The 27,606-nt window shown below is 45.8% G+C and overlaps 1 protein-coding gene across 5 annotated transcripts; it reads right to left on the reverse strand.

Moving 5' to 3' along the window:
- Positions 1-1,096: 1,096 nt before the first annotated feature.
- Positions 1,097-27,139, reverse strand: LOC110492491 (protein TASOR). Of its 5 annotated transcripts, none has more exons than XM_036947503.1 (20): positions 26,690-27,139; positions 25,058-25,203; positions 24,503-24,595; positions 24,215-24,287; positions 23,429-23,520; positions 22,868-23,162; positions 22,527-22,632; positions 21,431-21,534; positions 10,895-11,004; positions 10,420-10,492; positions 10,238-10,312; positions 9,321-10,115; positions 8,575-8,864; positions 7,249-8,493; positions 6,678-6,800; positions 5,004-5,163; positions 4,410-4,518; positions 3,461-3,639; positions 3,279-3,380; positions 1,097-3,018 (listed from the first exon to the last, which is right to left on the reverse strand). In XM_036947503.1, exons 1-20 carry the CDS (start codon positions 26,997-26,999, stop codon positions 1,559-1,561), a joined length of 5,940 nt encoding a protein of 1,979 aa, XP_036803398.1. In that variant the 5' UTR covers positions 27,000-27,139; the 3' UTR covers positions 1,097-1,558. The 5 variants fall into 5 exon arrangements, with proteins under 5 accessions (XP_036803398.1, XP_036803397.1, XP_036803396.1 ...); XM_036947502.1 differs by having other exon boundaries at positions 1,097-3,021; XM_036947501.1 differs by having other exon boundaries at positions 3,246-3,380.
- Positions 27,140-27,606: the final 467 nt, after the last annotated feature.

Raw genomic sequence — 27,606 nt, forward strand, 5'->3', positions numbered from 1 at the left:
ATCTCAGTCACTACAGACCCTGGTTCAATTCCAGTGATTGGGAGTCCCATAGGGCGGTGCACAATTTGCCCTATGGGTTTGGCCGGCGTAGGCTGTCATTGTAAATAAGAATTTGTTCTTAACTGATTTGCCTAGTTAAAATAAGGTAACATTTAAAAAAAAAGGTGTGTGTTGGTTGGTATGACACAGCTACATATTATCCAATAGGAGTGCCCTCTGGTGGTGAAACCCACAACTATATATTATCCAATAGAAGGAGTGCCCTCTGGTGGTGAAACCCTCTGATACAGAGAGGAAAAAGAAGACATCAATTATTTATAGGCTACTTCACTTTCTCCAAGACAACCCCGAGTTCTGACCTTAGCTATGTTTGTATGCAGCCTTTTGGGTCAAGCCAGGCATTAACACAATATCAAGGTCTTGATGAATCAGCTGATAGTAGTGGACTGGAGCAAAAATCCAGGCTTTATTTTATCCTCTCCTTAGACACTATGACTGCACTTAGACAGGCAGCCCTATTCTGATCTTTTTTTGCACCAATTGGTCTTTTGACCAATCACATCAGCTCTTAAAAAGCTCTGTGATTGGTCAATTTGTGTAAATAAATATCAGAATATTTAATTTCTTCTGTACCAAAGTCCCATTTATTGTGATGGAGTAGTAGGCTGTGTTTACACAGGCAACCGAATTCTGTTCTTTCAATGAATGGTATTTTGACCAATCAGATTACTCTAAAAAAAGCTCTGACGGGCTACCGTCATAGTTCTGAACCTTGTGGTTGCTAAGCCAACGGGAGATGTCAGTTATAGATTCATGAAAGTTCTTAGCACTCCATACCAAAATGTTAGTACAATTTTTTTTCTACAACAATCCATCCCTTTAGAGTTAAGAAGCTGGACACCTCCATGATAGGCTAAGCCTCATCTGTCCAATAGGCTGTCAGGACTATTCATTCATCATTAAACTGAGGGATAGACCTGAAGGGGGTATACTAGAAGTATTAAAAGAAAGCCCAATAACAGGTGTTGACAGCTGTGGAGCACGCTTTTTGATCGCTAGTCATCATGATCCTGTTAAAAGTCAGAAAAGCAACATATGATTTGAAACATGTTTATTTTAATAGATCTTTTTGGGGGAACAACCAAGGATGTAAAAAAGAAAACCAACAGCGAAAGTGGTGCCTTTCACTGATCTTTTTTCTTTCTTTAAAAAAATAGTCTGCCTTTCTCCCCTTGTTCACAAACCGAAAAAATAAAAATAAAAGAATAAAAAAATAAAACAAAACCGAGACGCTTGGAAGGCCAATACATTTCTTGACAATTATAAATATAGTGGTCGGAACAGGGGTTTGAAACAGCTTACATGTAAAGAGCGTACGGTTACGACAGTATCGACACTCGGCACTGCCTGTATCAAGTTTATTTGTAAAAAAAACAGGATCCTTCTGACCATTATCAATTCAAAGTGTTTATGACAAGTCAATATGTACATTCAGACAGCTCTACCAGTCTCTGAGTGTGGCATGTCCATTCCCCCCTCTGTAATCATGATTGTCTGTTCAGGGGGAGTAGTTGTGTGAGTATGTGTAATCTGAGTAGTAATCTTGTCCCCCTCCCCTCCCCTTCGGGTAACCCCAGGAGGGTCCGCAGGGTCCACCTCCATCCGGCCGTTCGGGTCCCACTCCCGGCCTGGGCCAGGGGCCTCTCTGTGGGGCTCCTCTCCCTCTGTACCCCCCTAACGACCAGGGACCCATACCCCCGCGTCCCATGCCGCCACGTCCCATACCCATCTGTCCAGGCATGGCACCTAAACAGCCGTAGCCACCACCGCTGAGTGGCTGGACACTGGCCTCTCCACCTCGACTGCCTCCAGTCCCATGGATGGGCAGCATGGGCCTAGCTATTGAGCCCCCCCTGGTGGCCACAGAGGGAACAGCCATACCCGCTCCAAGGCTTTCTACACTGTTCACTGGAGTCCTGCCCCCCTGACTTCCAGGGGTACTGCCACCAGGAGTGCCTGTCCTCTCCCTCTCCCCGCCTTGGGTGAGACCGCTATGGGAGACAGAGCCAGGCCTGGCCCCTCCCTGGCTGTTAGGGGTTCCTCCTCCTAACCCCCATGGGCTCTCCCCAGGCCCACTGAGTCTCCTGTCCCCCTGCTGGGTGGGGGTCCCGTTAGCGCTGGAGCTGACCGCTGCCGGGTAGCCAAGCTGGACCATGTCGCTCTGAGAGTAGTCCAGGCCTAAGGAGGCTGTGGTGGCAACAGTAGGGTCGGAGTATGTTAGTGCAGTGGAGAGAGAAGAGGAAGAGGCCACTATGGCTGTGATGGGCAGAGTGCTAGTGCTGCTGACTGTGGAGATAGATGCTCCAACACCAACCCCGGCCGCTCCACTAACAGAGCCAGGTAGGCTAAACGACTGGGACAGAATCCCACCCATCTTGAGATGTGGAGGAAGTGGGGGAGGCTGGGGGATGTCCGGTAGGGTGAGGGGAGCCTGGCTGGTCAGAGTGGAACCTGGGGCTGTAGTAGGTACTGCGGCTGGGTTTCTGTAGTCCTGTTCTTGTGTGGTGCTACAGGGCGAGGCGGGGTAGGCTGGGGAGGCTGTGTAGCCGGAGGAGCCAGAGTAGGACACCCACTGGGTAGACGGACACAGGAAGCTCTGGTGGGGGTTGACAGAAAACCCTCCTGGCGAAGTGCTGCCTATGTCCGCCCTAGCAATCTGGTTGGAGGCTTTGAACTGGGAGATGGCAGATTTGAGAGCAGCGAAGTTGGACAGGTTGGGGGTTCTGCTGGAGTAGGAGATGGAGGAGGGGGTGTGTCGGCCAGGGGTGTTGAGCTGGTCGGGGAGAGGGGGGCGGAACTCATCTGACTCTGGTAAGGGGGGCTGCTGGGTTGAGTCCCCCATGCCCGCTGCTGCTACCCCCTCCTGGGATTGGGCAGGATGCTCTACGATCACCTGGTTGTGGCTGTCGTCATCAGAGTCCAGCGACATATCCTCCTCTTCTATACACTCATCATGCACTACTGAGAGAGGAAGAGATGAAGAGACGAGGAAGAGAGGGAGTAGAGGGGAAGCGAGGAAGAGGAGAGGGGAGTAGATAAAGGGACAGGGGAAAAGATTGATGTATTCAATACTGACAATTTGACCATAAAACACTTGGACTTCACTTCAAGGAAAGAGATGCAAATGATAGTACTTGAACAGAGCCAAAGAGCAATGTAATGGTGAAGTTGTTGACATCACCCACCAGTGGAGGGCGGTGTGGGCAGTTGTTTCTGACCTCTGGAGCCAATCAGGCTGTGGAAACTGGTCATGATGTCATCAATGCTGGCGATCACTATGCCGTTCCTGGAGTACTGCATGAACATCTCAAAGCGCCTCTCTGGAGGGACAAACAAGACAGGGCTGTTCAGTTAATACACATACTGTACCACCGAGGGTTAGGAGACGGCGCTGTGGTACCTGTGAGGAAGATAAAGTGGCGGTGCTGGGTGTGGTTAGCCTGGAGCTTGACCAGGCAGTCCAGATCAGGGGCCTGACGTGATTGGGCGTCACACTCGTGGTAAGGCAAGAACTCCACCAGGTGCTTCTTCTGATAGGCTGTCAGCAGGTTGAGGAGAGCCATGGCATCATTGTTCAACCTATAAGAGGAGAGGAGAGGTGGGGCTGTCTGTTACTAAAAGAGTCTGAATAGGTAGGACAAAAAGCACACAAAAAAAGTATTGAATAAAAGCATGATAATATGATTGTGTGTTTTGCTTTTCAGCCTTGACACCACACTCCAAAAAGAAAGTTCTGCAGGCTCTAGTCTCGTCTAATCTTGATTATTGTCCAGTCGAGTGGTCCAGTGCTGCAAGGAAAGACCTAGTTAAGCTGCAGCTGGCCCACACTTATCCCACCAGGGGTCTTTTCACAGTCCCCAAATCCAGGACAAATTCAAGAAAGCGTACAGTATTATATAGAGCTCTTATTGTATGGAACTCCCATCTCATATTGCTGAAATAAACAGCAAACCTGGTTTCAAAAAACAGATAAAGCAACACCTCTCCCCTATTTGACCTAGATAGTTTGTGTGTATGTATTAATATGTAGGCTACGTGTGCCTTTAATAACATTTATATAGTTCTGTCCTTGAACTGTTCTTGTCTAATGATGTTCTGGTATTATGTCATTCTGTATTATGTTTCATGTTGTGTGTAGACTCCAGGAAGAATAGCTTCTGCAACAGCTAATGGAGATCCTAATAAAATATCAAATGTAAAACAGTCACTACTACTACTTTGGACTTCTCAGAGACGTTCCTAATTGGTTGACTTGGCAGTCCTATAGGATGGAGGTAGTTACTGAATGGATTGAGAGAGGTCAATGTCTCGGGTCATGCTGAATGGTAGTAGTAGAGATAGTTACTGACCTGCCCAGCTCTTTGAGTTTCTTCTGGGACTTATTGTGAATCTTCCACTGCCAGGGGTTCTCTGGAGAGCTCTGCTCCTCTAGGAACCGCAGGAACGCCTGCAACCGGTCTGCACAGGGAACACAATAACACAACACCAGTCTGCACAGGGAACACAATAACACAACACCAGTCTGCACAGGGAACACAATAACACAACACCAGTCTGCACAGGGAACACTATAACACAACACCAGTCTGCACAGGGAACACAACACACACTGATCCCATCAAATCAATGACCAGTCATGAGTTGTCTTTTCCCTTTCCATCTGTAGTCAATATATAACCATATATATTCCTTAACCAGAATGGAATGACACAGCTACATGGTACATAAAACAATGATTGAATTGTAAGGGGGAAAAAAACAACTGGCCAAATACTGTTTTCAATTAGAATATAGATGGATCTCATTAACAAACACAGTCCCCAGTCACTGTGGAATTTATCCAACTGTATAGAAAGAAAAAAGGGTATAACTCGTAATCTTCACGTGTGGATCCCACACATCACAATGACTGATGACAGGTGAGACTGCTTCAGTAGACTCACCGTGTGTTATGAAGTCTGGGTTGAGGACAAACTCGTCAGACACTATGAATCCTCCAGAGACGAAGAGCTCGTTGTAGGTGTGGTTCTTCACATCGTCCAGACTGTCAACTCCTGCAAAGCTCACCGTGGACAGCTTCTTCAATGACACCAGAGCTGGGATCTGACAGGGGGAACATGGTTCAGAATCAACCTTTAAATAAGACACATACAGCTTTAAATTCATCCTTAACATCGAAATGAACATTTGTGTGAGACAGAGGTGATGACTGTCTAGACTAGTTGCCATGAAGATCATGTCATCCAGCTCGGTGTATATATTCAATTAAAACGACACTGTTTACATTATATAATTACAAAAGTAGGTGGACACCCCTTCAAATATGTTGAATCGGCTATTTCAGCCACACACGTTGCTGACAGGTGTATAAAACTGAGCACACAGCCATGTAATCTCCATAGACCAGCTTCGGCAGTAGAATGGCCTTACTGAAGAGCTCAGTGACTTTCAACGTGGAACCGTCATAGGATGCCACCTTTAAAAACAAGTCAGTCCATCAAATTTCTGCCCTGCTCACCTGTAAGTGCTGTTATTGTGAACTGGAAACGTTTCGGAGCAACAACAACTCACCCACGATTTGGTAGGTCACAGAAGCTCACAGAACGGGGCCGCCAACTGCTGAAGTGCGTAAAAAACCCGGCCCTCGGTTGCAACACTCACCACCAAGTTCCAAACTGCCTTTGGAAGCAATGTCAGAACAATAACTGTTCGTTGGGAGCTTCATTAAATGGGTTTCCATGGCTGAGCAGCCGCACACAAGCCTCAGATCACCAAGCTCAAAGTCAAGCGTCGGCTGGAGTGGCGTGAAGCTCGCCATCATTGGACTGTGGAGCAGTAGAAATGCATTCTCTGGAGTGACGAATCACGCTTCACCATCTGGCAGTCCAACGGACTAATCTGAGAATGCTACGTGCCCGAATGCGTAGTGCCACTGTAAAGTTTGGTAGAGGAGGAATAATGGTCTGAGGCTGTTTTTCCATGGTTCAGGCTAGACCCCTTAGTTCCAGTGAAGGGAAATCTTAATGCTACAGCATACAATGACATTCTAGACAATTATGTGTTTCCAACTTTGTATCAGCAGTTTGGGGAAGGCCCTTTCCTGTTTCAGCATGACAATACCCCCGTGCACAAAGCGAGGTCCATATTGAAATGGTTTGCCGAGATCGATGTGGAAGAACTTGACTGGTCTGCACAGAGCCCTGACCTCAACCCCATCGAAAACAACGCCGACTGCGAGCCAAGCCTAATTGCCCAATGTCAGTGCCCGAACTCACTAATGCTCGTGGCTGAATGGAAGCAGGTCCCCACAGTAATTGTCCAACATCTAGTTGAAAGACTTCACAGAAGAGTAGAGGCTGTTATAGCAGCAAAGGGGGGGACAAACTCCATATTAATGCCCATGATTTTGGGACGAGATGTTTGATGAGCAGCTGTCCACATACACTACATGACCGAAAGTATCTGTGATTTTTGGTGGATTTAAAATCAATTCAACAGGTCCAATTAGAATTCCACTATTTTCTGGGAGCTGAGGAGAATTCTCCCCGTGCAGACAACAGTCTGGTGCCGTGGCGATATTGACTCATCCTAGCAGCCAGCCAGGATGGTAATGTTACCTTGTTGACGTGGGCTGAGATGTCCTCGTTCTGAATGACGATGAGCAACTTATCCAGACTGCTGTTATTCTCCAGGAACATCTGGGGGTTACACTCCGTGTTGCCCAGGCTCAGCAAGTACTCCTGTCACAGGGATGAGACAGAAAGAGGGAGTTTAAAAACAGGAGCAGAAGTCAGCAGCACACCACAAAACCAAATTAACAAGGAGCAGACAGATGAGGGGGTGAGGAAGAGAGAATAGTGGTGCAATATTATCTCAGTAATGTACTACAATTTATTATGGCAGAGAATGCAGACAGCCATAAAGTGTTCTTGTTGCAGTAAAAAAAAGTGTGAAGCGTCTTTCCTCGTCCTCCAGAGGACAACGTCAGTTTAACATGTTTTCAGATCAACAACACGAGGGAACACTGATTGTCCCGTCACAGTGCAGATCATTACAGCTGAAAATGCAGTGCCTGCATCAGAGAAAGCTTGAATAGAGGTATTGGTGAAGTGTTTGCTCAATCAGTGAGAATGAGTCTCTTCTTACATCATGGACATGAGTGTTGATCATAACTGAAGCCTACAGTACCTTGATCTCCACACAGATGTCACTCTCCTCCTCCTCTCCAGAGTGGATGTAGAATCTGACCGTGTTCCTCTGCACGTCCTTGAAGATCTCCACCAGGCTGCTGAACACCTCAGGCTTCAGCTGGCCCATCAGTAGTCCAGCAGCTGACGCCGGGGTAAGGGGAGAGGGGGCTGTGATGGCATCTTGTTTAGGCCGTTTTGGGGTGGAGTCTGAGGAGTCCATTGAGGCCTGGGCGGGAGAGTAGACCTCTCTCTTTGAGGCAGATGGTTCTGACTTCCTCTCTGTGGAGGGCTTCTGTGCTGCAGAGGGGTTCTTGTGGGTCTGTTTGAATGGGACATGTTTGGGCCGGTTCTGGGAAGAAGAGGAGCTCTTAGCCTGAGGGGCCTGTGCTTTGGTTTTGGGGACAGGCTTGGCGGTGGGGGATGTGATGAGGACAGGGGCAGGAGAGTGGACGAGGGCAGGCGGGGGTGGAAGGTGATGCATGGAAGGAAGGGGAGGGATGGAGGAGAGGGAATGGGGCGGGTGAGGGAAAGAAGGAATAGGATGGGTAGTGGCGGAGGGAACATGGAGGGTAGAACGAGCCCCAGGTGTTTTAGCAGAGTCTGTGTGGCGAGGTTTGGGTACTAGTCGGCCCATTCTCTCACACAGGGTGTTGACGTGGCCCTGAACAGGGACAGACACAACATAGGGAGCCACAAAGTCTGAGAATGAGCTGTTGGGCTGCCAGGCGTGGCGTGGAGACAGCCGTTGGGGCAGCTGGGAGTTGTAGTAGATCTTCTGGTTGTCCATGAGGCCCTGGATGGAGTTGGAGAGGCAGTGGAGCTCCTGGCTTACGATAGTGTCCAGACTGCTGGACGGCCTGGCTACCCTCTCCAGGGAAACACCCCTGGCTGGCTTCTCCACCTTGCTTTCCCCCTCTAGGGAGGTGTCCCTGGCTCCCCCTTCCAGAAAAGCTCCCCTCAGAGCCATCTCCCTCTCCAAGGAAGCCCCCTTGGCTCCCCTCTCTATTGAGGCTTCCTTGGTTACCCTCTCCTGCTCCACAGAGGCACCTCTCAGACCTCTCTCACCCCCCTCCAGACCTCCCCTCTGCTCAAAGTTGCCGTCGTTCTGAGATTCAAAGAAGGGGATAGGTTTGTCTGTGTGAGAGGCCAGTTCCCAGGTGAGTGATGGGTTGTCTGAGGTGTGTGGCTGTTGTCCTGGAGAGTCAGCGCTAAAGGGGCTGGTCAGACTGCACACAGTCTGCTCCTAAACACACAACAACATGGTCAGTCACATCACAAACACCAGTCCATACTTCATTTTTTTCCTCCCACAAACGCATCTCACCTCAAAGAAGTCCTGTCGGGCCTGCTCCACTCGCCCTTCAATCGGAGCTCCAGTCAGGGGGTTCTCCGTGGAGGGCTCCACGTGGTCAGGCAGGTCGGTGGGGCCTGCGGCAGCACCTTGAACCATGGCCTTGTTGAGAGTGGAGAGCAGGATCTTGAGCAGGCGCTGTGTCTCGTTGGCTGAGGAGGCCTGGGAAGTGTTTCCCCTGTCCCTCAGGTCAGTGTCATAGATCCCCATGCTCTCCATTACTGCTGCCAGGTTGTAGTTCTCTACCTCCTCCCCCTGGGCTACTGGGAGGACAGAGACAGTGGGGCTAAGAGGGATGAAGCCTTGCTTATCAGGCTTATAAAGGTAGGCTTTTAAAAAAACACACCGTAAGGATATTATTTATGAAAAAGGCCTAGTTTTAAAATGGCAATATTCTCTGTGGTTGGTGTACAAATGTTGAAACATTAAAGTTAACTTGCTCAGTCCATACTACTCCCTACCAAACTGTCTCCCTCCCACTTTTCTTTCCCTTATTCTTCCAGTCTAGCCCACACAGACTCACGCCTCGCCCACACAGACTCACGCCTCGCCCACACAGACTCGCGCCTCGCCCACACAGACTCGCGCCTCGCCCACACAGACTCACGCCTCGCCCACACAGACTCACGCCTCGCCCACACAGACTCACGCCTCGCCCACACAGACTCACGCCTCGCCCACACAGACTCACGCCTCGCCCACACAGAAACCAGTCTCACCTCTACTGGGCTCTCCATTGCTGAAGTGGGCTCCTCGTAGGTATTTAGACATGGCCCCTGATTCGTCCTCCTCTAGTTTCCTCTTCAGACCGTGGGGGCCCTCCCAGGCACCCTCGTCACCCCCCTCTGCCCTCTCTTTCCCTCCTGGCTCCTTCACCAGGGCCTTATGCAGCTGGATCAGCTTCAGCAACTCTTTCATCTTGTCCTTATCGTACTCACTCTGGGCCAACCTGGACCTCTGGGGCGGGGCCCCTGTCCCTGCTGCGGCCCCGTTAGAATGGGTCTGGGACGGCCCCCCTCTCCTCCTGCTGCTCTCTGGTCTCTCTAGAGGTTGCCTCTCCACCCTCTCTGGTCTGTCTGACCCTCCTGACCCCCCCCAGTCTGACACAGGGCTGTAGTCCGGGACAGTTGGAGCAGGGGCAGGCGGGGGCTGGTTGATCCTGTCCATCATGTCCCTGGCCTTGACAATGGGAAGGACGTAGGCCGAGGAGAGGCCATGTAAGTAGGAACGCAGCAGGCCCTCCATGTTGGATTTGGGGCGGGGCGCGGGTTGCACATTGCCCCTCTCGTCCAGGTTCTGTTGGTACTCTGGGAGGAGGAAGGCCCGGCCGCTGTCCCTCCTGGTCAGATAGTCTAGGGCCTGGCGCTCCACCACGGTGCTGAGGTGCTTGTTATCGGGGGTGGAGCGCATCTTGAGCAAGGCGTAGTGCAGGGCTGGAATGAAGGGGTCCATGGAGGCCAGCAGGGGGGGCAGGGGCTCAGCTGACAGGGGCTCCTGCTCTGACAGTCTGGGCGCTGGGGGAGGCAGGGACATGGTCAACGGGGGAGGCAGACATAAGTAACATACTGCTCATAAAGGCTGTTCCTAACATTCAATATGTAACTGTGGTTGAGGAAGGACATTTTAGAATACTTACTGAACTTGGTGACTCCCCTGGACTCCTGAAAGACAAACAGTGCCTGCAGGCTCTTCTCAACCCTCCCCCGACGTTCTAGAATACACAAAACAACTCCCTCAGTATTAACCCACACGAATAACAACATGTCCGATCAATGGAAAGAGTCGGAGACACCTGAGATAAGGAGAGAGAGGACGTACCATTGGGATTGAACATCTGAGTAGATGACAAGAGGAAGAGAAAGCCTTTATCAACTAAAGGCTTCACCAGCACCTACACAGGAGGAGGAGACGTTAACATTCAATACATCTAAACAAACTCTTTTCATACAGTGCAGCTGTGCAACAGACATTCACACGTAAAACAGGGACAATCCATTTCAAATATGGCATGGGAATTCCCTGATTGGCATTAGCTCTACCTTTAAACAAATATGGAAACCAAATGACAACCAGTCTTCAAAACATGCCCATTTCTAGGGAACTGACCAGTTAGCTGACCTACATATCAAACATTATGGGGGACCAAAGTAATGACAACAACATGTGAAAGCCTGGGTGTGTAATATAATGATCCACGATACATCCCCTCCCTACCCAGTCTAGTGTTGCTGTGTAATCATTAAACACGGTCCATTAAAACATCCTGCAGAGGGACGGTCAGGGAGTGACTCACCATCCGCTCTCTCTCCAGTTTATGTATGAGTCCTGAGAGAGTGCTGCTGGTCGCTTTACCCTTCCCATCCACCACCTCAAACAGGCTGCAGTAGATCCCACACTTCAGCACTGAAACACACACAGATCGGTCAGAACAAGTTCCACTCCAAAGTTAAAACAACCACACAGTGATTCCGGGTGATAGGTCTTACATTGTTGTTAGTCAGAGTAGGTCAGTCCCTCCAAGATTTAGCAAGCACAATATTATGCGAGGGCTTGCAAATCTGACCAATCACCGCATAAAACTCAAATCATCGCAACAGTACCGCATACAACTGTCCATTCGCCTCACTAGAAAAAGAGGGTTCGCAATTTTAAGCAATCACTGTACTTTTAGCACATAAAATGTCTCAAAGAACAGGTCAACAAGCTTTTTTCCTCAGCAGCGCATGTGACAAATTGGACAAAATTATTGCAAATTGCCATTTAGAATGTCAGAATTGACAGTAAAAGCAAGCATCACACATAAACACTGCGAAATCTTGGAGGGACTGTTAAGTGTTGTCATGTTATTCTATAGCATCTATGGACTGTTGTCTTGGTCAGAGTATAGATTAACCAGACTAGATCTACAGCTGGAGAGGAGTAGAGGATTAGAAGGAGAGGATTAGAAGGAGAGTAGAGGATTAGAAGGAGAGTAGAGGAGGAGTAGAGGATTAGAAGGAGAGTAGAGGATTAGGAGAGTAGAGGATTAGAAGCAGAGTAGAGGATTAGAAGGAGAGTAGAGGATTAGAAGGAGAGTAGAGGAGGAGTAGAGGATTAGAAGGAGAGTAGGGGATTAGAAGGAGAGTAGGGGATTAGAAGCAGAGTAGAGGATTAGAAGGAGAGTAGGGGATTAGAAGCAGAGTAGAGGATTAGAAGGAGTGTAGTGGATTAGAAGGAGAGTAGAGGATTAGAAGGAGAGTAGAGGATTAGAAGGAGAGTAGAGGATTAGGAGAGTAGAGGATTAGAAGGAGAGTAGAGGATTAGAAGGAGTGTAGAGGATTAGAAGCAGAGTAGAGGATTAGAAGGAGAGTAGAGGATTAGAAGGAGAGTAGAGGATTAGAAGCAGAGTAGAGGATTAGAAGGAGTGTAGAGGATTAGAAGGAGAGTAGGGGATTAGAAGCAGAGTAGAGGATTAGAAGGAGTGTAGAGGATTAGAAGGAGAGTAGAGGATTAGAAGGAGAGTAGAGGATTAGAAGGAGAGTAGAGGAGGAGTAGAGGATTAGAAGGAGAGTAGAGGATTAGAAGGAGAGTAGAGGAGGAGTAGAGGATTAGAAGGAGAGTAGAGGATTAGAAGGAGAGTAGAGGATTAGAAGGAGAGTAGAGGATTAGAAGGAGAGTAGAGGATTAGAAGGAGAGTAGAGGATTAGAAGGAGAGTAGAGGATTAGAAGGAGAGTAGAGGATTAGAAGGAGAGTAGAGGAGGAGTAGAGGATTAGAAGGAGAGTAGAGGATTAGAAGGAGAGTAGAGGATTAGAAGGAGAGTAGAGGATTAGAAGGAGTGTAGAGGATTAGAAGCAGAGTAGAGGATTAGAAGGAGAGTAGAGGATTAGAAGCAGAGTAGAGGATTAGAAGCAGAGTAGAGGATTAGAAGGAGAGTAGAGGATTAGAAGGAGAGTAGAGGATTAGAAGGAGAGTAGAGGATTAGAAGGAGAGTAGAGGATTAGAAGGAGAGTAGAGGATTAGAAGGAGAGTAGAGGATTAGAAGGAGAGTAGAGGATTAGAAGGAGTGTAGAGGATTAGAAGGAGAGTAGAGGAGGAGTAGAGGATTAGAAGGAGAGTAGAGGATTAGAAGGAGAGTAGAGGTTTAGAAGGAGAGTAGAGGATTAGGAGAGTAGAGGATTAGAACGAGAGTAGAGGATTAGAACGAGAGTAGAGGATTAGAAGGAGAGTAGAGGAGGAGTAGAGGATTAGAAGGAGAGTAGAGGATTAGAAGGAGAGTAGAGGATTAGAAGGAGAGTAGAGGATTAGAAGGAGAGTAGAGGATTAGAAGGAGAGTAGAGGATTAGAAGGAGAGTAGAGGATTAGAAGGAGTGTAGAGGATTAGAAGGAGAGTAGAGGAGGAGTAGAGGATTAGAAGGAGAGTAGAGGATTAGAAGGAGAGTAGAGGATTAGAAGGAGAGTAGATGATTAGAAGGAGAGTAGAGGATTAGGGGAGTAGAGGATTAGAAGGAGAGTAGAGGATTAGAAGGAGAGTAGAGGATTAGAAGGAGAGTAGAGGATTAGAAGGAGAGTAGAGGATTAGAAGGAGAGTAGAGGATTAGAAGGAGAGTAGAGGATTAGAAGGAGAGTAGAGGATTAGAAGGAGAGTAGAGGATTAGAAGGAGTGTAGAGGATTAGAAGGAGTGTAGAGGATTAGAAGGAGTGTAGAGGATTAGAAGGAGAGTAGAGGATTAGAAGGAGAGTAGATTAGAAGGAGAGTAGAGGAGGAGTAGAGGATTAGAAGGAGAGTAGAGGATTAGAAGGAGAGTAGAGGATTAGAAGGAGAGTAGAGGATTAGAAGGAGAGTAGAGGAGGAGTAGAGGATTAGAAGGAGAGTAGAGGATTAGAAGGAGAGTAGAGGATTAGAAGGAGAGTAGAGGAGGAGTAGAGGATTAGAAGGAGAGTAGAGGAGGAGTAGAGGATTAGAAGGAGAGTAGAGGATTAGAAGGAGAGTAGAGGATTAGAAGGAGAGTAGAGGATTAGAAGGAGAGTAGAGGAGGAGTAGAGGATTAGAAGGAGAGTAGAGGAGGAGTAGAGGATTAGAAGGAGAGTAGAGGATTAGAAGGAGAGTAGAGGATTAGAAGGAGAGTAGAGGATTAGAACGAGAGTAGAGGATTAGAACGAGAGTAGAGGATTAGAACGAGAGTAGAGGATTAGAAGGAGAGTAGAGGAGGAGTAGAGGATTAGAAGGAGAGTAGAGGATTAGAAGGAGAGTAGAGGAGGAGTAGAGGATTAGAAGGAGAGTAGAGGATTAGAAGGAGAGTAGAGGATTAGAAGGAGAGTAGAGGATTAGAAGGAGAGTAGAGGATTAGAACGAGAGTAGAGGATTAGAACGAGAGTAGAGGATTAGAACGAGAGTAGAGGAGGAGTAGAGGATTAGAAGGAGAGTAGAGGATTAGGAGAGTAGAGGATTAGAAGGAGAGTAGAGGATTAGGGGAGTAGAGGATTAGAGGAGTAGAGGATTAGAAGGAGAGTAGAGGATTAGAAGGAGAGTAGAGGATTAGAAGGAGAGTAGAGGATTAGAAGGAGAGTAGAGGATTAGAAGGAGAGTAGAGGATTAGAAGGAGAGTAGAGGATTAGAAGGAGAGTAGAGGATTAGAAGGAGAGTAGAGGATTAGAAGGAGAGTAGAGGATTAGAAGGAGAGTAGAGGATTAGAAGGAGAGTAGAGGATTAGAAGGAGAGTAGAGGATTAGAAGGAGTGTAGAGGATTAGAAGGAGTGTAGAGGATTAGAAGGAGTGTAGAGGATTAGAAGGAGTGTAGAGGATTAGAAGGAGTGTAGAGGATTAGAAGGAGAGTAGAGGATTAGAAGGAGAGTAGATTAGAAGGAGAGTAGAGGAGGAGTAGAGGATTAGAAGGAGAGTAGAGGATTAGAAGGAGAGTAGAGGATTAGAAGGAGAGTAGAGGAGGAGTAGAGGATTAGAAGGAGAGTAGAGGAGGAGTAGAGGATTAGAAGGAGAGTAGAGGATTAGAAGGAGAGTAGAGGATTAGAAGGAGAGTAGAGGATTAGAAGGAGAGTAGAGGAGGAGTAGAGGATTAGAAGGAGAGTAGAGGATTAGAAGGAGAGTAGAGGAGGAGTAGAGGATTAGAAGGAGAGTAGAGGAGGAGTAGAGGATTAGAAGGAGAGTAGAGGATTAGAAGGAGAGTAGAGGATTAGAAGGAGAGTAGAGGATTAGAAGGAGAGTAGAGGATTAGAAGGAGAGTAGAGGAGGAGTAGAGGATTAGAAGGAGAGTAGAGGAGGAGTAGAGGATTAGAAGGAGAGTAGAGGATTAGAAGGAGAGTAGAGGATTAGAAGGAGAGTAGAGGATTAGAACGAGAGTAGAGGATTAGAACGAGAGTAGAGGATTAGAACGAGAGTAGAGGATTAGAAGGAGAGTAGAGGATTAGAAGGAGAGTAGAGGAGGAGTAGAGGATTAGAAGGAGAGTAGAGGATTAGAAGGAGAGTAGAGGAGGAGTAGAGGATTAGAAGGAGAGTAGAGGATTAGAAGGAGAGTAGAGGATTAGAAGGAGAGTAGAGGATTAGAACGAGAGTAGAGGATTAGAACGAGAGTAGAGGATTAGAACGAGAGTAGAGGATTAGAACGAGAGTAGAGGAGGAGTAGAGGATTAGAAGGAGAGTAGAGGATTAGGAGAGTAGAGGATTAGAAGGAGAGTAGAGGATTAGAAGGAGAGTAGAGGATTAGAAGGAGAGTAGAGGATTAGAAGGAGAGTAGAGGATTAGAAGGAGTGTAGAGGATTAGAAGGAGAGTAGAGGAGGAGTAGAGGATTAGAAGGAGAGTAGAGGATTAGAAGGAGAGTAGAGGATTAGGGGAGTAGAGGATTAGAAGGAGAGTAGAGGATTAGAAGGAGAGTAGAGGATTAGAAGGAGAGTAGAGGATTAGAAGGAGAGTAGAGGATTAGAAGGAGAGTAGAGGATTAGAAGGAGAGTAGAGGATTAGAAGGAGAGTAGAGGATTAGAAGGAGAGTAGAGGATTAGAAGGAGAGTAGAGGATTAGAAGGAGAGTAGAGGATTAGAAGGAGAGTAGAGGATTAGAAGGAGAGTAGAGGATTAGAAGGAGTGTAGAGGATTAGAAGGAGTGTAGAGGATTAGAAGGAGTGTAGAGGATTAGAAGGAGTGTAGAGGATTAGAAGGAGTGTAGAGGATTAGAAGGAGAGTAGAGGATTAGAAGGAGAGTAGAGGATTAGAAGGAGAGTAGATTAGAAGGAGAGTAGAGGAGGAGTAGAGGATTAGAAGGAGAGTAGAGGATTAGAAGGAGAGTAGAGGATTAGAAGGAGAGTAGAGGATTAGAAGGAGAGTAGAGGAGGAGTAGAGGATTAGAAGGAGAGTAGAGGAGGAGTAGAGGATTAGAAGGAGAGTAGAGGATTAGAAGGAGAGTAGAGGAGGAGTAGAGGATTAGAAGGAGAGTAGAGGATTAGAAGGAGAGTAGAGGATTAGAAGGAGAGTAGAGGAGGAGTAGAGGATTAGAAGGAGAGTAGAGGATTAGAAGGAGAGTAGAGGATTAGAAGGAGAGTAGAGGAGGAGTAGAGGATTAGAAGGAGAGTAGAGGAGGAGTAGAGGATTAGAAGGAGAGTAGAGGATTAGAAGGAGAGTAGAGGATTAGAAGGAGAGTAGAGGATTAGAAGGAGAGTAGAGGATTAGAAGGAGAGTAGAGGAGGAGTAGAGGATTAGAAGGAGAGTAGAGGAGGAGTGGGGATTAGAAGGAGAGTAGAGGAGGAGTAGAGGATTAGAAGGAGAGGATTAGAAGGAGAGTAGAGGAGGAGTAGAGGATTAGAAGCAGAGTAGAGGATTAGAAGGAGAGTAGAGGAGGAGTAGAGGATTAGAAGGAGAGTAGAGGAGGAGTAGAGGATTAGAAGGAGAGTAGAGGATTAGAAGGAGAGTAGAGGATTAGAAGGAGAGTAGAGGATTAGAAGGAGAGTAGAGGATTAGAAGGAGAGTAGAGGATTAGAAGGAGAGTAGAGGATTAGAAGGAGAGTAGAGGATTAGAAGGAGTGTAGAGGATTAGAAGGAGTGTAGAGGATTAGAAGGAGTGTAGAGGATTAGAAGGAGAGTAGAGGATTAGAAGGAGTGTAGAGGATTAGAAGGAGAGTAGAGGATTAGAAGGAGAGTAGAGGATTAGAAGGAGAGTAGAGGATTAGAAGGAGAGTAGAGGATTAGAAGGAGAGTAGAGGATTAGAAGGAGAGTAGAGGATTAGAAGGAGAGTAGAGGATTAGAAGGAGAGTAGAGGATTAGAAGGAGAGTAGAGGAGGAGTAGAGGAGGAGTAGAGGATTAGAAGGAGAGTAGAGGATTAGAAGGAGAGTAGAGGAGGAGTAGAGGATTAGAAGGAGAGTAGAGGAGGAGTAGAGGATTAGAAGGAGAGTAGAGGATTAGAAGGAGAGTAGAGGATTAGAAGGAGAGTAGAGGATTAGAAGGAGAGTAGAGGATTAGAAGGAGAGTAGAGGAGGAGTAGAGGATTAGAAGGAGAGTAGAGGAGGAGTGGGGATTAGAAGGAGAGTAGAGGAGGAGTAGAGGATTAGAAGGAGAGGATTAGAAGGAGAGTAGAGGAGGAGTAGAGGATTAGAAGCAGAGTAGAGGATTAGAAGGAGAGTAGAGGAGGAGTAGAGGATTAGAAGGAGAGTAGAGGAGGAGTAGAGGATTAGAAGGAGAGTAGAGGATTAGAAGGAGAGTAGAGGATTAGAAGGAGAGTAGAGGATTAGAAGGAGAGTAGAGGATTAGAAGGAGAGTAGAGGATTAGAAGGAGAGTAGAGGATTAGAAGGAGAGTAGAGGATTAGAAGGAGTGTAGAGGATTAGAAGGAGTGTAGAGGATTAGAAGGAGTGTAGAGGATTAGAAGGAGTGTAGAGGATTAGAAGGAGAGTAGAGGATTAGAAGGAGAGTAGAGGATTAGAAGGAGAGTAGAGGATTAGAAGGAGAGTAGAGGATTAGAAGGAGAGTAGAGGATTAGAAGGAGAGTAGAGGATTAGAAGGAGAGTAGAGGATTAGAAGGAGAGTAGAGGATTAGAAGGAGAGTAGAGGATTAGAAGGAGAGTAGAGGAGGAGTAGAGGAGGAGTAGAGGATTAGAAGGAGAGTAGAGGGTTAGAAGGAGAGTAGAGGATTAGGAGAGTAGAGGATTAGAAGGAGAGTAGAGGATTAGGAGAGTAGAGGATTAGAAGGAGAGTAGAGGATTAGAAGGAGAGTAGAGGATTAGAAGGAGAGTAGAGGATTAGGAGAGTAGAGGATTAGGAGAGTAGAGGATTAGAAGGAGAGTAGAGGATTAGAAGGAGAGTAGAGGATTAGAAGGAGAGTAGAGGATTAGAAGGAGAGTAGAGGAGGAGAGAGGATTAGAAGGAGAGTAGAGGATTAGAAGGAGAGTAGAGGATTAGAAGGAGAGTAGAGGATTAGAAGGAGTGTAGAGGATTAGAAGGAGTGTAGAGGATTAGAAGGAGAGTAGAGGATTAGAAGGAGAGTAGAGGATTAGAAGGAGAGTAGAGGATTAGAAGGAGAGTAGAGGAGGAGTAGAGGAGGAGTAGAGGATTAGAAGAAGAGTAGAGGATTAGAAGGAGAGTAGAGGATTAGAAGGAGAGTAGAGGATTAGAAGGAGAGTAGAGGAGGAGTAGAGGATTAGAAGGAGTGTAGAGGATTAGAAGGAGAGTAGAGGAGGAGTAGAGGATTAGAAGGAGAGTAGAGGATTAGAAGGAGAGTAGAGGATTAGAAGGAGAGTAGAGGATTAGAAGGAGAGTAGAGGAGGAGTAGGGGATTGGAAGGAGTGTAGAGGATTAGAAGGAGAGTAGAGGAGAAGTAGAGGATTAGAAGGAGAGTAGAGGAGGAGTAGAGGATTAGAAGGAGAGTAGAGGATTAGAAGGAGAGTAGAGGATTAGAAGGAGAGTAGAGGAGGAGTAGAGGATTAGAAGGAGAGTAGAGGATTAGAAGGAGAGTAGAGGATTAGAAGGAGAGTAGGGGATTAGAAGGAGAGTAGAGGATTAGAAGGAGAGTAGAGGATTAGAAGGAGAGTAGAGGAGGAGTAGAGGATTAGAAGGAGAGTAGAGGAGGAGTAGGGGATTAGAAGGAGAGTAGAGGAGGAGTAGGGGATTAGAAGGAGAGTAGAGGAGGAGTAGAGGATTAGAAGGAGAGGATTAGAAGGAGAGTAGAGGATTAGAAGGAGAGTAGAGGAGGAGTAGAGGATTAGAAGGAGAGTAGGGGATTAGAAGGAGAGTAGAGGAGGAGTAGGGGATTAGAAGGAGAGTAGAGGATTAGAAGGAGAGTAGAGGATTAGAAGCAGAGTAGAGGATTAGGAGAGTAGAGGATTAGAAGGAGAGTAGAGGATTAGAAGGAGAGTAGAGGATTAGAAGGAGAGTAGAGGATTAGAAGGAGAGTAGAGGATTAGAAGGAGAGTAGAGGATTAGAAGGAGAGTAGAGGAGGAGAGAGGATTAGAAGCAGAGTAGAGGATTAGAAGGAGAGTAGAGGAGGAGTAGAGGATTAGAAAGAGTGTAGAGGATTAGAAGGAGAGTAGAGGATTAGAAGGAGAGTAGAGGATTAGAAGGAGAGTAGAGGATTAGAAGGAGAGTAGAGGATTAGAAGGAGAGTAGAGGAGGAGAGAGGATTAGAAGCAGAGTAGAGGATTAGAAGGAGAGTAGAGGAGGAGTAGAGGAGTAGAAGGAGAGTAGAGGAGTAGAAGGAGAGTAGAAGGAGAGTAGAGGATTAGAAGGAGAGTAGAGGAGGAGTAGAGGATTAGAAGGAGAGTAGGGGATTAGAAGGAGAGTAGAGGAGGAGTAGGGGATTAGAAGGAGAGTAGAGGATTAGAAGGAGAGTAGAGGATTAGAAGGAGAGTAGAGGATTAGAAGCAGAGTAGAGGATTAGAAGGAGAGTAGAGGAGGAGTAGGGGATTAGAAGGAGAGTAGAGGATTAGAAGGAGAGTAGAGGATTAGATGGAGAGTAGAGGATTAGAAGGAGAGTAGAGGAGGAGTAGAGGATTAGAAGGAGAGTAGAGGAGGAGTAGAGGATTAGAAGGAGAGTAGGGGATTAGAAGGAGAGTAGAGGAGGAGTAGGGGATTAGAAGGAGAGTAGAGGATTAGAAGGAGAGTAGAGGATTAGAAGGAGAGTAGAGGATTAGAAGCAGAGTAGAGGATTAGAAGGAGAGTAGAGGAGGAGTAGGGGATTAGAAGGAGAGTAGAGGATTAGAAGGAGAGTAGAGGATTAGATGGAGAGTAGAGGATTAGAAGGAGAGTAGAGGAGGAGTAGAGGATTAGAAGGAGAGTAGAGGAGGAGTAGAGGATTAGAAAGAGTGTAGAGGATTAGAAGGAGAGTAGAGGATTAGAAGGAGAGTAGAGGATTAGAAGGAGTGTAGAGGATTAGAAGGAGAGTAGAGGATTAGAAGGAGAGTAGAGGATTAGAAGGAGAGTAGAGGATTAGAAGGAGAGTAGAGGATTAGAAGCAGAGTAGAGGATTAGAAGCAGAGTAGAGGATTAGAAGGAGAGTAGAGGAGGAGTAGAGGATTAGAAAGAGTGTAGTGGATTAGAAGGAGAGTAGAGGAGAGTAGAGGATTAGAAGGAGAGTAGAGGATTAGAAGGAGAGTAGAGGATTAGAAGGAGAGTAGAGGAGGAGTAGAGGATTAGAAGGAGAGTAGAGGATTAGAAGGAGAGTAGAGGATTAGAAGGAGAGTAGAGGAGGAGTAGAGGATTAGAAGGAGAGTAGAGGATTAGAAGGAGTGTAGAGGATTAGAAGGAGAGTAGAGGATTAGAAGGAGAGTAGAGGATTAGAAGCAGAGTAGAGGATTAGAAGGAGAGTAGAGGAAGAGTAGAGGATTAGAAGCAGAGTAGAGGATTAGAAGGAGAGTAGAGGATTAGAAGGAGAGTAGAGGATTAGAAGGAGAGTAGAGGATTAGAAGGAGAGTAGAGGATTAGAAGGAGAGTAGAGGATTAGAAGGAGAGTAGAGGATTAGAAGGAGAGTAGAGGAGGAGTAGAGGATTAGAAGGAGAGTAGAGGATTAGAAGGAGAGTAGCGGAGGAGAGAGGATTAGAAGGAGAGTAGAGGATTAGAAGGAGAGTAGAGGATTAGAAGGAGTGTAGAGGATTAGAAGGAGTGTAGAGGATTAGAAGGAGAGTAGAGGATTAGAAGGAGAGTAGAGGATTAGAAGGAGAGTAGAGGATTAGAAGGAGAGTAGAGGAGGAGTAGAGGAGGAGTAGAGGAGGAGTAGAGGATTAGAAGGAGAGTAGAGGATTAGAAGGAGAGTAGAGGATTAGAAGGAGAGTAGAGGATTAGAAGGAGAGTAGAGGATTAGAAGGAGAGTAGAGGATTAGAAGGAGAGTAGAGGATTAGAAGGAGAGTAGAGGATTAGAAGGAGAGTAGAGGAGGAGTAGAGGATTAGAAGCAGAGTAGAGGATTAGAAGGAGAGTAGAGGATTAGAAGGAGAGTAGAGGATTAGAAGGAGAGTAGAGGAGGAGTAGAGGATTAGAAGGAGAGTAGAGGATTAGAAGGAGAGTAGAGGATTAGAAGGAGAGTAGAGGATTAGAAGGAGTGTAGAGGATTAGAAGGAGAGTAGAGGATTAGAAGGAGTGTAGAGGATTAGAAGGAGAGTAGAGGATTAGAAGGAGAGTAGAGGATTAGAAGGAGAGTAGAGGATTAGAAGGAGAGTAGAGGAGGAGTAGAGGATTAGAAGGAGAGTAGAGGATTAGAAGGAGAGTAGAGGATTAGAAGGAGAGTAGAGGATTAGAAGGAGAGTAGAGGATTAGAAGGAGAGTAGATGATTAGAAGGAGAGTAGAGGAGGAGTAGAAGATTAGAAGGAGGAGAACAGAAGTAGAGTAGAATAGAGGAGAGGAGTAGAGCGGTTCGGACCTTCCCGGGTTCTGCTGTAGGTGTCCCAGGAGAACAGAACAGAGGGGATCTTCCTCTTCACCTGGTCCAGCTGCATCCCCATACTCATCTCCAACTTCTCCGTTCTGCAGAGGGCACACACACACAATCAACTTATTACAGTACTCATAACATGCTTATTAACTATGAATCACTACTCATATCCATGTTTTAGGTACGGACAACAAATAGATGCATTTTAGGCATGGACAACAAATATGTGTTTTAGGTAGGTTTTAATTCCTTGGCGTACATATCCCTGACAAACTGAAATGGTCCACCCACACAGACACTGTGGTGAAGGCGGCGCAAACAGTGCCTCTTCAACCTCAGGAGAATGAACAAATTTGACTTGGCACCTAAAACCCTCAAACTTTTACAGATGAACAATGTATAGCATCTAGTCGGGGTTGTATCACCCCCCCCCCGATACAGCAACTGCACCACCTGCAACTGCAGGGCTCTCCAGAGGGTGGTGCGGTCTGCCCAACGCATCACCGGGGACAAACTACCTGCCCTCTAGGACACCTACAGCATCCAATGTCACAGGATAGCCCAAAAGCTCATCAAGGACAACAACCACCCAAGTCACAGCCTGTTCCCCCCGCTATCATCCAGAAGACCAGATCAGTACAGGCGCATCACACTGGGACCAAGCCTGAAAAACAGTTACTATCACAAGCTCATCAAAATAGCCATCACTAGGCGGCTTCCACCCGGTTACGTAACCCTGCACCTTAGAGGCTGCTGCCCTATATACATAGACTTGAAATCACCAGCCACTTTAATAATGGAAAACTGATCACTTTTATAATGTTTACATATTTTTGCTTTACTCATCTCATTTGTATATACTGTATTTTCGTCTATGCCACTCCGACATGGCTCATCCTAATATTTATATATTACTTAATTCCATTCTTTTACTTTTAAGTTTGTGTGTATTGTTAGATATTACTACACTGTTGGAGCTAGAAACACAAGCACTTCGCTACATCCGCAATAACATGTGACCAATAATACTTGATTTGATAACAAATACATGTGTTTCAGGTACGGACAATAAAGAGGTACTCACAGTTTGAAAGGGAGGAAGTGGCGTGTAGAGGAGCGTAGAGACACCTGGCACAACTCCTGTCCCTTGTTCACCAGTGGCCCACTCCACACAGTGTAGCTACTCCTCCCTGACAGGCAAATCAATCATTATTTAAAGTGCATTCAAAACACTTCACAATTGCAATAGGAATAATGGCCCCAGTCAACAGTCACAGGTCAAAAAAAAGGCACAGTATGCCAAACTTCCAAGGTAGCTATCAAACTACATTATACAAATAAATTTGCCTCTATTTTTAATACAAATGTCCGTACAAATAGACTAAAGCAGAGAGATAAGGTAAAGAAGCAGAAACAGGAGTGTACCTTTGCTTCCTCCTTCACAGACAGCGCTGTTGAACCTGTGTGCAGCCATAGGTGCAGCAGCAGACTCCTTGCCTTTGTACTGGAAAGACACCACGGCGTAGGGACACACATGTCTGGGCCGAGGCTTGATCTCATCAAAAGCAAACTCATAGAAGTACTGCTGCGTGAGTTCAAAGGCTCTGTAGGACAGCAACGAGGTGACCCGCGTGGCGTTCTTGGAGATGTGACAGTCAAACTTGGGTGTGGGGTCCAGGACACTCTTAGGCATGTTCTCAAAGATGCTCTTCAGCCGTCCCTGAAGGGACAAACACACTCACTGGGTCAAACATTATAGAAACTGGTGTTGCACTCAACAATGATAATGCTAGGCTGTTGAAAAGTAAGCAACTACATTCTAGGTGTTAGTAATATATATATATATATATATATATATATATATATATATATATATATATATATATATATATATATATATATATATATATATATATATATATATATATATATATATATATATATGGTTTAAATTGGGTCCATAATGAGTGCGATAGCTGCATTTACCCTCATGACTTTAAATATGACAATGTCTCCACAACTGCCTGCTTCAAACGGGTTCATTTGAAGCAAATCAGAGAATTTAGACAGATAAACACCTGAAACGACAAAAAGTCAAGGCAAGTCAAGAACATACTAAGGAGGCAAAAAACCATGCATAGACAACTTTAACTTTTGACTAACAAATGGAAATATCTATGTGTGGGTTTATAGTTTATGACTGAGGTTTGAGGGATTGTGATAAACATTTCCACCATCCTCAGCTGTTGCTAGGCCATGTATTAGGTATCTTCTTATGTAATGGTATCTGGTAGACATTCTAAGCTGTCTGGCAGTGGATAAAGCTACTCTTACAGTAATGAGGCATACAGATTATCCTCTATTACAGAGAGTCAATTAAACCTTAACGTTCAAACGCAGATCCATTTCTAACAGGGTTGTCACAATACCAGTAACACAAAACTCAGAGGTATCATGGAAAGGAAACAAAACATTAAGTGGACTACATTTCCACAGCCGCATGTTAACATCCAGAATAACGTTTAGCACACAATGTTACATACAGAAGGTTTTTAAAGGACAAACGAGTTGTCTGCTTTGCGTTTTCCTTTTTGCATTGGAAAAATAAGGTATGGGGACAACCCCATGTCTAACTGACATACCCCCAACATCTAGAACAGTTAGACAAATGCATTAGAGAAAAGCCTTCCTTCTGGACATTTGCAAACTCTCCCTAAAAACAATATCATACATGACATTCAATAGTAAGTACACACACACACACACACTCACCCATAGCAGGATTTCCTAGTGTAGTGATCCTGGAGTGTCCCACAGACAGACCCTTCTCACATATCCACGGGAGCTGGAAAAAGAACATCACTTCATCATACCAACAAAGAAATAGAAAACTGTGGTTTTCAAATAACAACCAGGAGCCCAGCAGCCAAACTCAAATTGTAGGCCGAATGCATAATGCAATTGTAAAGATCCAGACTGTAGCAGAAACATTAGATCAGAGTACTAGATCACGGCACTATACCACACCGCCTGGTGAGGCAGGCAGGCCCTTAGGCTCACCTTGGACTTGTCTGGGAACAGGAAGCAGTAGGACTCCACCAGCTCTGGGTCTGTACGGCCCTCCTGCTTCAGCTCCCTCCTCTTCTCAATGAACTGGCACACACAGGAGAAAATATGGCATCATGAGAAATGCAATGCAAACACAACAATATAAAGGGTGGGTCAATTTCAGTGAGGCATGAAGTGTGTATTTGTTGTTGGTCGTGCAAAACTATCAACTAGTGTTTTGTGCCAGTCGGGGGAAAATATCAGCAGTGGGTATGCATTTTATTTTCTTTGAACATTAGGAAGTGGAGATTTGACTAAAGTGATTGCTTATAACAGACCTCTGGGCCATGCTGTTGACAACAGCCTGAGGCGGACTGATCAGCTGATGGCCTGTCTTATTGTTTTTTTTTATCTTATTTGTTGTGGCCCACTGGGCTTCTGTATAGTTTGGTGTACCATGTGGTTGGTTTGTGTTAAATATGATGGGGGTGGAACGGTCTCTAAAAAAATAAAAATCTTTAAAAGCTGGGAGTATGATAATAATGTGGTTGAGCTTGGTGATGCTACCTCTTTCTCCAGCAGCTCATTGTGAATGAGCCTGGCCTTGCAGTAGGAGAATGTCCCTCTGGATGATGCATCCAGGTAGAAGGAGGAGAGGATCTTCACAAGGCCCTCAAATTCCCGGGAGTCAGGGGCCAGAAACTGGTACAGGCCTACCGAGGAGCAGGGATGACAAGAGAGGGAGGAGAGAAGCAGAGGATTAGTATCATTCAGGGATGTGATTGGCACAAATTGGACTGCTTTCACATAGGAAGCCCAACTCCCCGCTCACTAATTGGTCTTTTGACCAGTCAGATCAGCTCTAAAAAAATATCTGATGTGAAAAGATTTCACATGACTGGTCAAAATAACAATTGAAGGAAAAATTATCATAATTGTCTGCCTGTGTAAACACAGCCATAGAACAGGGACTGGATTACATTGTTAATTTGTATGCACTGTTAATTTAAAGAACTCAATAGGCTACATGATGGGTATCTGGTCAGTTTATTTCAAGATAAAGATATTTCAAGTTCTCTGTGTACTTTGTGCCAAATTATGATGATGCAATATGTCCAACCAAGTCTCACCCACCAGTCTATTTTCCAAATGCAGTGACATCACACTAAGGAATGGGAACATCTAAAAAACTAGCACATGCAGTCTGAAAATGGGTAGATATACTATTTAGTCAGAATGCATGACACATATCCGTCATGGCAAAGGCCAGAATCTAGAGACAATATTATCAAACTAAACTTGATGTAGCTATGCCCATGATAGAAACTTGTATGATGGATTGTATTTTGCATGCAGGCTGTGCATCATAATTCGGCATCTACCCAATTATGAAAACCAAACACACCAACCTGTGAATATAGTGGGCACCATTGGTATAGATTGGATGCTCTTTCTGATGACAATCCAAGCAAATCTTATGTAAGAGCCAAGACCAGCACAGCAAACATTCTAAAGAATGAACTAGCCTAGCTAATACTAAAACAGTTCTTGGCAGCTTCTCCCAGTCTGGCTATTCCTGGATGACTGACCAATGGTCTCACCGTATAGCTAGTTACATGTATTCTACCCCAGAATACTCCAAATGGGGTCTGGACTTGTTTACTACAATCTGTATCAAATCAATGAAGATATAGGATGATGACTATCTTCAGGAGCTTCATGGAAGGGCCATGGTAACCAGTCTAGGCCTAGACCATAGATGGGTGTGGTGTGTACAACCCAAGGGACTTTACTACTATGTTCATTTTCCACAAGCTTTCAAAATCCTCAGCTGAATAGCACCATCAAAACTAATTTCACTCGCCACAAGCCTCCATGTAGACCCATGTAATATGGAGGCTTGATGAACAGCATCTCTTCACGTGCTTCTCTTCGTCGCGCCTGGGCCGAAACTTACCTGCAATGCTGACCGAGATGAGTACGGGAAGTGATTTTACCTTTACCAAGGCAATAGTTTATTTGTGCGCAATAAACTAAGGATAACTATCCTCTGAAGATGGATCACATTAATCCATGTCAATAGCTAATCTAAATTCTGACGGTAGGGAACGCGGGTCTGCAACATGCAGCACTTGAATTATGAAACACAGGGCAGCCTCTGTTGGAAATAGCTAGCTAGTACTAGAGAAAGGGCACAACCTTTCCGTTCCTTGATCTTCCTCGGGATCTGAAAATTTCTCCTTGGCAACTCTTCAGCCTGTCTCTGGCCGGGTAAAGGTGAATTATCGGAGCTTCTCGCGGCAGTCTGCCCGCTCCTCCGCCGCTCAGAGGCTTCTTGTTCGGGCATTACACCGTCTTCACATCCAGTCTGATCGCCATTTTGGTTGGATGTGGCCGAGATGGCGGCTGACAACGAATTTGTCTTGCTATCGCAGCTCTCCAAGTCGAGCTCACCGGTCTTCAGACACTCTATGTCAGTTTTTCTCTCCACTTCAGGGTTCAGGGCCATTTTTCGGGCACCGTTAGCGTCTTTCGCGGGCAATGTAGTTGGTTACTGCGCCACTTAACTGACACACTCTACTCCTCACCCTGCCTCCGCCATTGTGAATATGACGTATGCCTTCTTCTCCACCACAGCAAAGCGCTGGCGTCAATCTGTTTACATTCAAGCAAAGCCGCGCCTCCTACAGGCCCTTGAGTCGAATAACTTCCTTTGAGACCGTTATTATACCTCAGTGTTTGAGACAGCAGCTGGCTGAACTAGTGTCTGTCTGTCTGTCTGTCTACCTCGGGGGGGTTCCACTAAGGCCTGGCCACCACAGAAATCTTGACAATTTTTGGGGTCAAATTAAACCGTTTCTGTCTCTAAAGTTATGATTTTATACCGTCTGTGACTGACACATGAAAACGTATTGACATAAAAAGGCATTTGTTTGAATCAAAGTAATATCCATAAATAGTATAGGCCCAATAACACCATGACCTATCCACTTTCATTCGGACATTTGATATACAGACTGATGGTATGACTGGGAAATGCTTATTGCGTTTTGGCTGGTCTATTTGAATGACATCTGACAAATGAAAGTCTGCTATAAGAAAAAAATCTTATTTCC

This window comes from Oncorhynchus mykiss, chromosome 16 (assembly GCF_013265735.2).
Source record: "Oncorhynchus mykiss isolate Arlee chromosome 16, USDA_OmykA_1.1, whole genome shotgun sequence".
Lineage (NCBI taxonomy): Eukaryota > Metazoa > Chordata > Actinopteri > Salmoniformes > Salmonidae > Oncorhynchus > Oncorhynchus mykiss.